General features: G+C 38.0%; 1 protein-coding gene across 8 annotated transcripts in view; it reads right to left on the bottom strand.

Annotated features, from left to right (window-relative positions):
* Nucleotides 1-5,405: 5,405 nt before the first annotated feature.
* The window catches only part of IL17REL (interleukin 17 receptor E like), a 47,204-nt gene continuing 36,779 nt past the window's right edge, over nt 5,406-15,830 (bottom strand). For 3 of the 8 annotated variants that reach the window (XM_019283521.3, XM_019283517.3, XM_019283524.3), the window contains 8 exons: nt 14,306-14,353; nt 13,595-13,652; nt 13,115-13,260; nt 10,524-10,583; nt 9,435-9,492; nt 7,323-7,377; nt 7,051-7,114; nt 5,406-6,334 (listed from right to left, as the gene is read on the bottom strand). In XM_019283521.3, the coding sequence (XP_019139066.1) occupies nt 7,060-7,114; nt 7,323-7,377; nt 9,435-9,492; nt 10,524-10,583; nt 13,115-13,260; nt 13,595-13,652; nt 14,306-14,353 (480 nt within the window). In that variant the 3' untranslated portion in view covers nt 5,406-6,334; nt 7,051-7,059. Of the gene's footprint in view, nt 6,335-7,034; nt 7,115-7,322; nt 7,378-9,434; nt 9,493-10,523; nt 10,584-13,114; nt 13,261-13,594; nt 13,653-14,305; nt 14,354-15,830 lie in introns of those variants that run through there. The other 5 variants (XM_019283519.3, XM_019283518.3, XM_019283520.3 and 2 more) reach the window with 5 other exon arrangements.

The following is a 15,830-nucleotide window of genomic DNA, read 5'->3' on the forward strand; positions in this document are numbered from 1 at the left end:
GAAAATGCTTGTATGGTCTAGAAATATTCTCAAATATTCAGACACTCATGGTTCATTAGTGTAGGGCACAGATAAGGAACTGGGTAGACAAAAGAATACATCAATGGAACAAGCAGAACATTCAAGGGTTATTATGATATTGGTATCTGCAGGCATACAGAGAACCATGCCTTTCCAGAATGAGCTGGCAACAGTCCAATGTGAAGGCTCTCAGCTGGCCAGGGTCTTGCAGAAAAATATCAATGAGTGAAAACTACAGATGTAAAAAGACATTCTAGATTTCAGAAGGAATGTGAAGAGAGGACAGAAGAGGAAGAGCCACCTGAAAGGAAGCTGATTGCCACAGAAGGCCAATGCTGTAAGATTCATTATAATATTAAGTAACTAAAGAAAGTGAAAATTTACTTCTAAAAAATAAAGGGAAATTTACATAATGAAAAAAATAAAATAAAATCTCTGTCAATTTTCACTAGTTTTAAGGGGGAAAATGGTCATGAAAGGACTATCAAAGGTGTGTGGCTGTTGTGAACCTCAGTGTTTCTCCACTTGTTTGAACCACCTTTGCTTTCTCTCACCTGTTGTAAAGTATTTGAACCTTGATAGTGTGCCCCAGCCAAACCATTTGTAGTTATTTTTACCAGAGCCCTCAGAGTGGGACCAGGCTGGAATTACCCTCACTGGTTTCACCTGGCCTTTCCACCTTCAGCTGCAGCACATCAGCCCCAAGATTGTTTTTAAGCTCCAGTCTGAAGGTTTGAGGGGAGAGGTAGGGCAGGTTTATATTTGCTCTCTGTCCTTTGTTGTCTTGTTGTTTGGAGTTCTTGGACTAACCTGGCTGCTGATCACTGGATGGGTTTTGTTGCTGGCATCATCTTGATGCTGCTCGCCTGGATCAGGAGTCCCATCTGTTAGAGCCCTCAGGAATTCATCAAGGACTGAAAGGTAAACTGTGCTAAATTGGAAATGAATTGGAAAAGAGGAAGCTGAAAAACTAAATACCAAGACAGCAAGGAACAGATAAAAAAGGAGTGTGCTGCACTGGATTGAAACCAATCGTATTTTCAGAAAAGTGCGTGCAGAGCTCATGGACAAAATAGAGGGACCAGTCAAGCAATGTGAGATCTCATGCACAGCAGTTGCAAAATGTATATGGACTGTATTATGGATAAGTTGTAAATTGTATAGGTAGAGTAACATGTATAAGTAGTATAAGATAAGCAAGTAAAATGCATAAGTAGTGTATTAGGTAAAAGTTGTAAAAGGTGTAAGTAAGATGTATAAGTAGTGTGATATGTGGAAGTTATAAATTATAAAATGTATAAGTAAGTGAACTGTATAAGTTATCTACAAGTAAGTAGAATGTGTAAGTAGGGTATGATGTCAAAGCTGTGAGATGTCTGAGTGGAGTGTATTTTAAACAATAAGATGCTTCTGTGTAATCATATTGATTTGTTGATCAGAAAGCCTGAGTTCCTGCACTCACCACTGTTAGGACTGTTACTATTGAAGAAAGGAATAAAAATGACAGGCTGTTTCCACAGGCTGTTGTAAGATTACTTGTTGAGGACCTGACAAACTGAGAAGTCCCATAGTTAAGAAGCCCATAGTCTCACTGGAGAGGACTTCCTGCTATACAGAGAGGTCCTGGGTCAGTTTGCCTCCCACTCATTCTGGCATTGTGCCCCATGAAGAACGGGGCAAGAATATAACAGGGATGAAGGTGAGGAGCAGCCAGGTAGGGAAAATGTATATATTGGGTGCAGAGCAGCACATCTGTGGTTACTCTGCACTTGTGTTCCTATTTTAGGTTCTGAGTGGGAGTAGCTGTGAGTCAGGAATGTGAATCACACCTGGGCTGGCCAACTTCACCTCCCCCTTCCCTCTCCTGCCTCACAGTCTTTGTCCCCTTCAGTCCATCTCCCCTGCCCCACCTCCAGTCACCCCTGCCGAAACTTTTGCATGTCTGCATCATTCTTCATCCTTTATGGGCTTTCTTCTGCAGGCTTCATATACAGTGTTTCCTTCTGAGAGCTTCTCCCTACCTGTGCCCATAGATGACTCAAAGTACATTCTCCCTATCTTTTACCTAGTCATCCTATCTCTGGGCATTCTTTTTGTTTTTCATCTTTTCTTCTTCCAAACACATCCCATCAAGGAATCTCTCGTGCTAAAACTGTTCATCAAGCACAAATCCAGCTTCTGAATGCACATAAGCAATGTAAGCAAAGCTTGGAAATCTCTGCAGTGTGTGGTCAGACACTAGAACCTGTGAAATATATGAGAATAGTGGCTATCAAGTCAAAGGCAAGAGGTTTTTTATTCTGTTGGCTATGATATGAAAAGGTGCAAAACTTTATAGCACTCATGTGGAGACAGCAATAGGCAACACAATCCCATCCACAGCTGATACTGAAAACTGACTTTTAGAAGTTAGATAGAAACTTACACAGCTTTAAAAGAGGATGTTTTAGGTTTCATTCTTTAGAATGTAGTCAATGATAGAAAATAAATCTGACAAATTTCACCTATTAAAAAAAGCAGTCTAGAGAAATTATCATGTGTTTCTCAGTAGATAAACTGTCCTGGTTTTACTGTATCAGCTATATATTAAGAAGTCATTTAGACCTATATATGATGGAGAGTTAATCTGTCTGATGGTTCCTAGAAAATAATAATTTCTAGAGTGTTTTTGAATCTAGTACCAGAACTGACCCTTCTACATTTAGTGAAAGTTTTTCAAAAATGGCCCTTAGTGCCACATGAAAGGGCCTATTTCTGCAAAATAAGAGTCAGTGATAATGACAGTGGCTTGAAGCAGTAGAAAACCAGCAGAGGGGTGGGAGGAATAGCCCCTGTCATGTTACTGGACTTGTTCCAGTGCTGCACTGAACACAGCAGCTTTACATGTTTGCACTAAAGGGCTTTCTGGATAAGAGACAGAAATTGTTTTCGTAATCCAGGAAAGATATTTCTGTGTACAGTAAAAAAAGTTACAGGGGATATGAGATATAAGTCACCATTTTTTGAGGCCAACTGTTACAGGATATGAGTAAGGGGAACTTTTCCACACTAAATTGAAGCAAATACATTTCCTTCTGTTTGTTAAGCACAGGTGTGTTCAGGTTGCAGTGTATTGTCAGGTATGACAATTTAGTCAGTCTGCCAGCTAAGGACCTAATGAGCAGAACTGTTTGCACTCCCCTAGAGCTGGGCTGCTTCCCTTCTGCTGGCTCACATAGGCCTGATTTTGTAGTCCAGAAAGTGAAATCAGCAGTAAAATAGCCCTACAAAAGTAGTCATTATTTCTCTTCCCATTTATTTCCTTGAAGTAGTTTATCAGAAGTCAAAAAGAGGTATGTCAGGAACACAGCCTGCAGAGCATGACTAGTTCTGCTGTGCTGTTGTTACAACTTGGTGAGCACACAGCTACTCTAATGTGGGATGTGGGAATTCAAGCATGCCACTCAGTTGTAGCTTGCTGGTATCAAGGAAATGTATCTGTTACTGCAAGAAAGGATGTCCAGAATACTGCAGCAGCACCAGGCTGGTTTCCCACACCAGACCACATGTCAGCATAGCAAGAAAATAAGTCCCTAAGTAAGCAGAACAAAACTGCTTTAATTTATGTGTTAACTTTAAATATTAGTTTCAGGTTTGTGCAATGCACTAGACATAACAGAAAGTCTTAAACACTGATAAGATGCTTTTTAGTAATATTTTTTTGCTATATCTCAATGATATTCTGGTACTTGCTAATATCTCAGAAGAGCTAGGACATTGATGCTCTGTGATATTAGTAAGAATGTACACATGAAATGAAAAAAAATAAAAAATACATGCAGGTTATTTCAAAATAGGGTGACTAGACTGGGCCCACAGTAAGCAAGAAGGGAATTTCCTTCAACAAAGGAGTGGAGGCTCTAGAGAATTAGCCAAGTCTATAGGCAGCACATAGGGGATTTTTGCATTTGACTATTGCTACAACACGTTTACTTGTGCATTGGTCAACATTGCAAAACTGTTACGTATTTTGGGTGAGAAAAAGAAAACATTTCAGTGGTCAGCAGAGTGTAATGAATACTTTTAGAGTTGGGAAAGGTTTTAGTACCACCTTCTTTCAGGACTGGTCTACCAATGTTTAAAATGTCCTGTGAAAATTTTAAACACCTTTACTTTTGCAGCTATCAAGTCACAAGAATAGTAGAGGCTGTAACTTCTCTAGAAAATATCATGAAACTTCTTCCAAATGTGTTACATATATGGGGTGGTCCAGTCACCATCTGAAAGAGCAGGAAGAGCTGGTCCCAGGAATTTTGTAATTAGAAGAGACAATGTTTTCCTGAAGCAGAGTATTAGAAAAGGACTCATACAGATCTGCTTGGGAGTCAGTCAGAAAAGCTAGCAGCAATTTTCTCACTACAGAAATGTGAACAGGCAGACCTGAGCCAAAGTATAGAAATACTATTAAGGATTATTTGCAAACATTTGGTGTAAGCAGGAACATTGCAATGGTAAGCATTTAGGCTGAGTTGCCTAGGCTCCCTTTAAAGCAAGTATCCAAGCAGAATGAAAAATACCTGGAAACTACCTGTCTCTCTGCAGTGGCCATCGTGGGAGCCTACACTACTATCTTTGGATGAACGCTTTCAGGTTAAGTGACATGTCTGCTATGTCCACCATCCAAATTTTCCTCTAAAACAGGAAATTTCATATTCTTTTGTCATATTCTCTTTGGTATTTTCAGTGCTGCAGCCAACAAGAGGTGATATAGTGCAAGAGATTCAGTGTCTAAGCAGCTGAAACAGGACTTCCTCACTGAAAGCATAGAGCTTAGTACAGCTATTGTTGCTTCAGGACCTCAGATGAGCTCGTCATTGGAGGTGGTGTTTTGCTTTAGCCTTAGATACACCTGCATCATTTTAATTCATTTTCTGTCTGAAACATATTCATAAAATTGATCTTAAGATACCATGGCAATAAAAATCACTCTGTACAAATCAACCTTTCCTGCAGAAAAGACTTTTTCACTGGAAGAAATTGAAGAGAGTAGTATTATAATGCTCTCTCAGCTGGATGGCCAGAAAGGTATTAGAGGAAAAGCATGTGTCTGGATGGATCAGAGCTTCAACTTCACAAAGAAAGTAACTAAGTGCTTTAGGAAGGCTGCCCTGCTACCTCTGCTTTTGGAGCTGCAGCAGTGCTTGGAATGAGACTAGATCTAATAGATGTGCAGTATAAACAATAAAGGTTTTATATCAAAGGAGTCAAGAAGAACTTGTCCTCTCCAGGGCACTTCAAAAAAATCTTGTGTTTCAATGCAGTGGATATGTCTCTTATCCCATACTCTGTAAATGTCTCAATGAATGTCTTGAAACAAAACAAACAAATTTTAAAAACCCACACACTCAGATGGAAAATATTTTTTATTGATCAACTTCTTGTTCCAGATACTCCTAACCCATATTCCTGACCTCACATGATCAATTCCACATGGTTTCATGATATGCCATTAATCATCTTTTAGTTGCCTTTATTCCCATGTTACACAATAGGAAGGATGTTTGACAGGACTATTCAGTGAAATAAAGGCCAAATATTTGATAATCAGTACAGTGTAATATTATCCTGAACAATTGAGTATAAATAATGATATAATGGGGAAAAAATATTTCCATTAAACTATTTCCTTCTAGAGTGGATTTCCACAAGGCAGTTTTAAATAGATATTGAACCAAAGACATGTACTACCTCGGACAAATAGGAAAATTATCTCCATGTCAAACACAAATGCAAACACAGAAAGCAGTTGTTAGATATACTTGAGGAATATGGGCTGTGATGGTGAGATTATCAGAACGGCATGAGAAAGTCAAGACAGGAAATTGCAAAGAAGAATAATGTATCAAAGCTGAGAAAACTTCCTCCATACTTCATTTCTCAAAAATTTTTGATTATGGTTAAAAATGAAGGTTACAAACAAGAAAATCTGAAATACTTGTTCTATAGGTACACAGTACTATGAAAGTACTCAAGTATAGCATGTTTTATATAAAATGCTACTTTAGATGGGAAATGTGGACCTGATTTTCTAAGTGATCTAAGACATTTTTTGTTTTGAAATACTTGGGAAATGAGGAATCATAATCTGAATTTGTCATATTAGAGTAGGCTCAAGTTGCTAAATTCTTCACTCATGAGAATAATTTCACAGTATTTAGAAAGTATCATGAGCGTTAGACAAGATTTGCAAGTTGCACCAAAATACAATGTTGAAAAGATACTGAGAACCTTGAGAACATGTTTAATTCAATGCGAGGACTGCACACTCTTCATCCTAGGAGAAAAACAGAAGAGGAAAGAAGATTTTTGTGAGGTTATTTTCTCCAAAATGTGAAAAATTTCATTGCATTCATATATAGTTGGTGTAAAATAACAAATCTAACCATTTGTCTACAGCTTGTGTTCTTGACTGTCACAGTTCAAACTGTGCTCATATGAACAAATAAACAAAACCAGGATACTTTATTCTGAAGGGTATCTTCTGACAAGGGAGAAGCCAAAGACTGCCTCAAAGCAAGGATGGTAGCCCCTTCTCAACCACATGATTTGCATAGCTTTTGCAAGGCTGCATCTTTTCCCCATCTTTTAACAAGGCTTTTTCAGATCATCTCTGTTTTCTCTGGAGTTCTAGGTTGCTTACACTCTTCTAGGTTGGCTCTGAAAGGGTGTCCTTAAAGGAAGAGAATTTTTAAGGGCTTGGGGTCTACCAAATTGCACCTCCATGGGCTGCATTAATAACTGATTTGTCTGTAGCCTAGGAGAGGTATTTTGTAAAGGATTGTGGCAATAAGAAGCAGCACTGGAATGGCTGAGCAGACATGTCTAATCAGTGAGAGCACAGGGGGAACTGATCTGCATGCAAACATCAGTGAGAAAGCAGGGGACAGGTGCTAGTAATGTGAATATCATGCACAGCATGATCATGCACAGCAGATCTGAGTTTGTTTCAGGGCTCTCAAAGGTTGCCTTTTTACTTTACAAATGTCTCACTTCCACTGGTTATTTGCCTCCCTTTCTTCTCACTTTAGCAGCAGACCTCTGATTCCAGACTAAACTGCAAAGAGAGAAAGCAAGAGGAGAGAGAGCACACAACCAAGGAATGTCTTCAGTGAGAGAGTTAAGAACCTGATATTCCTTATAGCTATATACAAAATTCATTCAGATATTCCTTCTGTTCCTGTATCAAGGCCAATGATATGGTTTCAAGACTAAAAACTCCACACATTCCCACAGATGTTTTAAACTGGGCATTAGATCAATACCTATGTGTCATGGCCTTTGCTGGGTTTCCATCACTGTATGACTGACCATGAAAACCTGAGGGAACAAGTTCAAATATAGGTTGCCATTTTGTTTTCATTATGATTCACATATTTATTCTCACATAAATCAATAACTGATTTATTGGTTATTTTTTCATACAAAACACACAAGTTTCTTATTTTATAGGTGAAATAATGTCTCAAAATGCTTGGCTTTATTAAACAGAACCCAGAAAAGTGGTCAAAGGAAATATAAAGTTTAAAAAGAACACAAAGTTTTGCCTCCAAGTCAATGCTATTAAATGGAAATAAAAAAAAAAAATAAAAAGTTATTTTCCCATTTCCATCATTGTAGAAAAAACAAGACCAAGCCATTGTAATTCCCAAAGCACAGCTACTTATAGAAAAACGCAGTCCATTGTAGCATAATAAATTCTACATGCCAGAAAGCTCTTCTTGAAGCCTGGGTAAAAAGCAGCCTTCCTGATGGTTAGACACACTGACTTTTTTTATAATAGATGTTGTTATGACTGTAATCTTGCTTTTTAATAATGTCATGACTCTTTTGGACACACTGACGCTGCTTGATATCTTTAATGGTAATACTTAACATGCACATTTAACATTAGAAGGAGGTTTTGAGAACACTGGTCCGCAGATAGAGATGGATTTATCTACCAACTAATGTGGATCCCATTATCCCAAAAACGTAAGTTATGTCAGAATCCATGAAAGCGTAAGTTTAATGTACAATGAGCACAGTGATGACATATTATAGTTCTAATATTCTTGGTAAGTGCACAATTTCTCTTTCTTTTTTCTGAATCTCTACAAATTCCTGATCAGAAGAAAAGGAAAAAAAAGAAAAGCCACACACAAACATACAAGCAAAACAAAAAACCAAACCAACCAACCAAAGAAACTTGTGACAAAATGTTCAACATTTAAATCAAATATTGTGCCCAAAAAGTTCTTTAGTCAGCTTTCAGTGTTCTCCTAGTTTCATTTACTACACATAGTCTCTCCTATTATGAGATGCAGGGAAATTCCAAGACTGCCAGCTCTAGAGCTTTTAATTATTTTACATGTTTTTGTCATACTCTGCATTTGTTAAATGGAAAACATGAAAAATGAACATTCATCCACACTGTATGAAACACAACACTCTGATTATTTAATTTATTCATCTTGAGTGGGCTTGTTACGAGTTTTTCAGTGGAGAAGAAACCTGAACTGGCATTATACAAATGATTGCACAGGGAACTACATTCAAACTACAAATTCAAGCTCTCTTCTTTTTATTATCAGGCTTTCAGATCTAAAGCTGTAGTTCACTGACAGGTGCTTTTAGACAACAGGGAAAATCTGTCACAGGATTTACTATATTTGGAGTGAACTGGAAGGGGATGTTGGTTGGTTGTGTGAGTTTGGGGAGGTGTTTTTGGAAATGCTCAGATTGAGGCTTCTCTCAGCATGATTCCTTTTAGACTTCTTATTTCTAAATTAGTCAATCCGTTCCTGTACTCCTAATCATAAACCCCACAGCCTTAGTTTGCTCTGAACTCACTAACTTCTACACTGCCTTACTTTCAGGGCTTGGAGATTTCAGAATATTCTGACTCCATAGTGTATCTGAGTGTACCTCAAATCATAATCATAATATCCAGAAGCAAACTTCCACTTGTTGGGAAGGTGAGGGAAGGGCTGCTGTCCCACTTGCAGTGGTAGGGAACTGACATCGGGATTGTGCTGCAGTCACTGCAATGGCAGCACTGTGTTCCTCTTGCCAAGGCATGGTTTTTTTCATGTACTGACAGGAAGGTAAATACAGGTGTGACACACAGAATCTGGCACAGGGTGGAAAATTCACCCAGGAAGCAGAGGCAGCAGCCAGCCACACAAGTTGCCCTTGCAGAACTAATTAAAATAGCTCATGAGGTATATGAGTCCATTGTCTGTAAAGGAACCTGAGCCTATCTAGCTCTCATGCACACATCTACATTCAGTCGGGTGAATCCCACCTCTGTTTCCCAGTGGAAACACACTTCACCTGAAATGTTCTCTTCTACAGAATCAAGACCCAATGTTTCTTTTGTTATCATGCATACTTACCACAGTAGGTATCACAGACCTGCAGTGGAACTGAATAATCTACATCTGTTCTCCAGCCCTTTTAAAAGAAAGAATTGAGGCTTATTCCCTTTTCAGCAGAACTGTTACTAAACACTTGTGTTAACAAAACGAGATTGCTTTATTGGTTTACTCAAGTGACTGCATTTTAAATCTGTTTTTAAATAAACACATATGGAGATTGCTGGTCTAGTGTATATTGAGTGAGTTGCAATCACTTAGGTCTCTAAATGATAGAGCTAATCATAATTTTTGTTGGTCTTGTCTGACATGTCTTATTTACAAAATAAATAATTTATGCAGGAAAATATCAGTCTTACCACCAAATTTCATTTCTCACTAGGGAAAGAACAACTACTCTCATTACTCAGAAGGCTCTTGCCAATCTCACTTTCATCTTGCCTCTTTCTTCCCAGCAGCAGAAAGTAAAGCTGAGAAGGGCCTTCCAGGGCAGCTACTGGAGCCTCAGAGCTGCACTATCAGTTTCATTTCACTCAGTGTCTGCTGAGAACATTAACTCCAGAGAGGAATAAATCTATCAGCTTCATGCCCATTTTCTGTGAATAAAATGTCTTAATAAAGTTCAGCTATGGAAATAGTGTGCAGAAATATTAGAAATAATTTGCTCAGTTCTACTTTCATGAGCGCTAATTCTAGGATACCATGCATGTGCTGGGCTGTTTGCTATATGCCTCACCTTTTCTAGCCAATGTCAATTTTTGAAAATTCATCTATTATTTACTTGGATCTTTTGATAGCTTGGAATTTTTTTTTGTGGAGGAACATATAAAGACAGAATTAGCAATATCCTGGTGGTAGCCTTTTATCTACCACTGACAGAGGAGCAAGATCACGGAGAGCAACTTCTCAGTTAATTAATGTCGTCTCAAAGCAAGGTGGTGGCAGCACACCAAGTTATAAATAATGCTCTTTGCCAACTCGATCTGCACAGTAATCAGATTTAGCTGAGAGGAGAAAGCAGTGAGAGTACCTGCTGGTTTGCTTGGTTTTTTAATGATTTGTTTATTAGTTTATTTTGTACAGGGTACTTGGCAAAAGCAAGACACATACCTGAATGCAAATTGTTGAGCCACACATTTCCCGTGACATAGGGATTGAAACAGAATCTCCCTAATGAAGAAAAAAAAGAAATTGAAACATACTATTTTCCATACCCCGGAACAATGAAAACATACTGTGTCTCTCCAGCTCTTTGGTTTGGTTGCCAATATTGCTACATGTTCTGCTGTGTTAGGAAATTAATGAAAGGTTATTTATTTTCAGAAGATAACCCCAGATCTCAATGACCATAAGCAGCTGGTGTAGTTCTGCCAAGCACAGTGTGGCAGCACAGGAAGAGGGCTAATGATACTGCATTTTATGGGCTTCATAAGGAGGACACTCTCCCCCCAGTGTGGCAGCTCACACCATGTTTGCTTCCTCACACCATCTTCATTTCTTTTCCCTGGTGTACGAGTTGAAGGAATGACCCTGTCTTTACAGTTCTTCTGGACATCCCATCCCATTGTATGCTGAGAACAAGCTGAGCCTCAGGGTAAAATTGTCCTAAATGACTGGCTTGACATTTAATATTTGATTGATTATGGTTTGTCCTCAAAATAATGTTTGTTACTCCACCAATAGCTATGAATCCTACACCACTCTCTTCAGAGTGGCAAACTCATAAAGTAATTTGGGGAAAATTAGGTGAATATATTCTTTTTCAAACATGACTGATGAGGAATTAGTAGTTAGGGATCAACATTGGTTTCTGAGAACACAGAGTTAGGTCTTGATGAAAAGTTTGTGTATACTGTGCAAGGTGTTGAGAAAGGAACCGTATGTAATTTATGTGGGATCCCCTTCTGTCACAGTAGCAGAGGACATAACAACTTTGTACCACAGGGAAGAAAACATCATTTTTAAATGCATCAGTGCCTTCATGAAACACACACTTCATTATCTAGCTGTGATTTATTGGTGCTCCACCGTTACTCCTTTCACTTAGCAATTCACACAGGGAACCTTTAAAACCAGAAGGTATAAACTCTACAGATTTCATGTGAAATAGACCAGTTGAAGGGAAGTGCTTCTGGACGTTCCCTGAGCACCAACAACTCTTCTACCTTACAGATCTCTATCTCTGCCAGTAATACAGCATTTTCCACACAGCTTTTCCCGTTAGGACAGACTCTTGATATTACCACCAATGCCCTCTGTGGTCTGGGTTAATTAGGATAGCTGTTTTTTCCCAGGCCTTCCCCCATGGTTATTCAGCTCTGGGATCTCCTAGAGGAGCAAGATGTCACCTTCCGCTTACACATGTCCTCAGATTGAGCTGAGTGAGAGAACTCTGCTTTTAACAGCTGCTCTTTTACATTCAGCACCAGAGGTGCAATAACTATCTAAACTGAATTGTTAGAAAACAAATGCAGCATTCAGTCTCCAGCCCATTATGTTTAAGAAATCCCTGTTCATAGCTCCCTGGTTATCAGCTAACCCCTTGTATGTGCACCCTTCTCACTAGAAGTATCACAAGTACTTGAAGAAGGCACAGCTGCATTGTGTCCCTGCATATAGTGGCAAATAAGTACAGCTGGAATATATCTTAAAGAGAGGGCAGATGGAGGAGCTATGCTTGTATCTTCTAAAAGCACATCCCCCTATAGTGAAGTCAACAGGCACAGCCAGGAGTAAAAATTCAAATCACAACATCTAGATTTCTTAAATTTCTCAAAATTCATTATATGACACCTCATGTACTTGGTCAGTGGAGCAGACAGCAGGAGCACATATTTAGCAGTGGACATAAGACTACTGAGGAGCTGGCTGCTGAACCAGAGGGATGTCTTTCAGCATGGTGGTCCTAGTAGTTACTAGAATATATCCTGCTAATAGTCCCCTGCTTGAAAAATAATGCCATGGCCACTCTTTTGCTGTTTGACCTCACTTTCCAGATGTGTGTCTCAGTAGACCACTGTTTGGGCCAACAAGGTAACTGATAGGCAGGGTTAATGGGCAAGGGCAAACCACAGTGATGTACCGAAAATGTGTGAGAAGTAGACAGTTGCGAGAGAGGAATGAGGCTCTCATGACTAGCTGCTGCCTGAAACAGAAATCTCATCCTCCCATAATCTTTTCCCACTCTGTCCCCACTTTGCTGGAAGAAGCAGTTGTGTAGCCACACAATCAGCTGGCTCAAAAAGATAATTTGGCTGAAAACTAGCCCTTTTTGCATATTGAGTTTGTATTGGCAGCTGTGACATTTAGAGTTCATCATGGATTGATGCCTCAAGTCTTACATTTCATGATGTGTGATTTGCCAGGTCAGCTGTATCAGTGACCCATATATGAAATACTAACAGTAACATTTGCTATATACATAATACAAATACCACACTACAAAAATGACATTAGAAGAATATGCTCAATAGTCACATCCTTTGATGTGACTCATTTGACTTCAGGATCTTTGTTTATTTCTTGCTTCAGTGTGAGATCAGAATTAGAACTACATGCTTTTAAAATGTTCCAGTAATTGTTCCAATATGTACATGATTTATTAATGGATTCAAGCTGCAGAACAATAAATGGAATAATAAATGAATGAAGTTAGGTATGTTTAAAAGTCTTACAGTGCTTAAGAAATAATATATACAAACCACAGAGACTGAATGGTGCATCCCAAGAGATTCACATGAAGCCATCCGCGTCCTGTTACACACAAGCACTGAGAACTGTGCCTTGGTTTGGGACGTGAAGAAAACTTGTATTTGTTCTGCAACTGCAGCAGTCCTCATTTTCCAGGCTGATATTAGGGGAAAAGACTTACTTTTAGATGTAAAGGGACCATACACTATATTCTAAAATTTATGCCTAAAATAAATCTTTTTGTATTTGTTAAATGCTATCAAATGATATGCAAGTAATTATTTTGATTCCTACAAGTTACTTTTTATGCTGATGAACACTAGATCTACTGAGGATTCATAGAAGTAACGAGCTTTCAAATCTCTTTGACTTAACTTACAACTTACAGTGTTGTGAACACTTCTCACTTAACAGAGACAGCTCATATCTAGTGACTGATTTAAATATTTTCCATAGTATAATTTTATGTAATTTTAAGAACATATATTTACCTGGAAATTCTCCATGAGCAAATGGACATTTAATCCAAGTTCCTCGTTTGGTTGTAAACTGAAAGCAGAAAAATCTGTTAGGAAAACCAAATTTTTAATTTCAATCTGTGGCAAAATATTCAACTAGTGATGATCAGAACATTCCAGAAAGTTGCAGAAGATTAATTCACAGCTTTCCTGCTTTATGATATCTTCCAACCCTTGACTTAAATTAGATCCCCTGATTCTTCAGATATTTATAATCATGTATATTTTACAGAAACATCTGGTTCCACTGACTTAAAAGTAATCGAAAAGAAAATAATAATATGCCTGTGTTAGCCTTATTTGGCTTTTTTTTTCTCAACTAGATTAGTAAGAGATACTCCATTAAATGTATTGTATTGATCACTTTATTTTCAAATATTTGAAAAACTTTATATGTTAAGTTTAGCACATTCTTCAGAGTTTGTATTGATGAAAACCATTTTTTTGTGCTTTTCTTAAACAGAAAAAATGAAGGGCAAAATCTGACCTGTGTCCTATCTATCATTGCTGTTGCACTTCAAAACAATCACCTTCTAATCTAATCTTTCACTTTTCCTTCATTCTTAGTTCCCATTCATCAGACCTATGAAACAAAATATTGATCATAAAGAATATCAGCAGCTCATTTTTTTTAGAGACAGAAAAAGGGCAGTTAATATGTGTTTTACAAAGAAATCCCTTTACCTTCATGCAAAGTTTTGGGTGAGTGTCCACACGAGAATATTTAACCTGCTGAAAGACAAAGAACTCAGCATTAGCTAGTTTTATTAACTAGTTTCACTAGTTAATCAATTTCACTAGTAAAATAAATTACTCAAAATTTTCATGGTTTGATTACTGAGAAGGGAACTGGTTTGTTTACTTCATAAATATCCCAGGCAGTTAATCACATAAAAGAGTTAGAAACAACTGCTGCTTTGGATTACTGAAAAATTTTCTTCTTTTTATCTGCAACATATAGTATTTTTTATGGTCAGCCTGACCCATTAGAGCTAAATTAATTGATTCCATGGTGGCTTGTGCAAAATTCTGATTACACAGTCATCTTGTTTCAATCCCTTATTTGCCACTCATGAACAACTCAGCAGAACACTTAAACATACACCCAAAACTATTCCACCATCAGTTGAGAAATCTTTCAGTTTTCCATATCCCTATTTCAGAACAGTGAAATGTAGGCTGAATTTTAGAAATCCACTTAAGCAATCCACAAAACATTATTTTCTTGATTAACAACTGTTTACCCACCAAGGGCTTTACCACAAAAAGCCTTGTCTTATATAAACAATTACTAGACATATAAGTGATCCTACTTAAATAAACCCTGTTGCTCAAGTGACTGAGCACAATACACGGCCAAACACTTCCTTCCTGTAACTTTTTTTGAGAACATATGTCCCCAGGTACATCTACAGTGGTGTTCCAGAAGATAGTTCTGTTAAGAGTCTGCTCAGACCTGGAGTCAGCGTTGTCACTGACAGAGAAAGCCCCAGCCTCATTAAAGAGGAGAGATGCAGCTTTTGAGCCTAAGTCAGTACATGTGCATAGTATTAGAGTGTGTGGCCTTGTGTGGCTTTACTGGGCAGCTGGCCCTATCTGAGGAATCTGCAGTAGTTTCCAGCACACTACAGAGACGGTTTTCAGGGTTATAGTACAATAAATGGATCAAATTCAATATCAAACTTCCTAGAATTAATGAGGAAAAAAGGGAATTATTTCTATCCATGAATGTTGATGATCTTTGTGGGTCCCTTCCAACTCAGGATACTCTGTGATTCTATGATTAATATTAATGTTCAGCCATTAAATGCAATGAGTAAATACAGAAAAACACTCGTACTCTGTAACAAAGTTGGATTCTGTTCTGATAACAGATACAATCATTACCAGCCAGACCTCATTTCAGTCTTATTTTCTTTTTGTTTTCTTTTTCTCTCCTGCAAGCAATGAGTCGTACTTGTTACCAGCAGATGAATAAACCCACAGGGATCACTCACATGTAAAATTAAATTAATCTGTTTTTTCAAGATCAAAGCTTTGTCGAAACTCATAAAATAGTGATTTGAACAATCACTAAAGGCTAGGCCAGGAGTTCCTAATCACAAAAGCATTCTACAGTCTTGAGTCAGCCCCACCCCCTCCCCAATCATGTCATCAGAATAATAATATTAATCCAAAAGTTTCAAAAATTAATATCTTGTATTTAATC

The sequence above is a fragment of the Corvus cornix genome, chromosome 1A, assembly GCF_000738735.6.
Source record: "Corvus cornix cornix isolate S_Up_H32 chromosome 1A, ASM73873v5, whole genome shotgun sequence".
Lineage (NCBI taxonomy): Eukaryota > Metazoa > Chordata > Aves > Passeriformes > Corvidae > Corvus > Corvus cornix.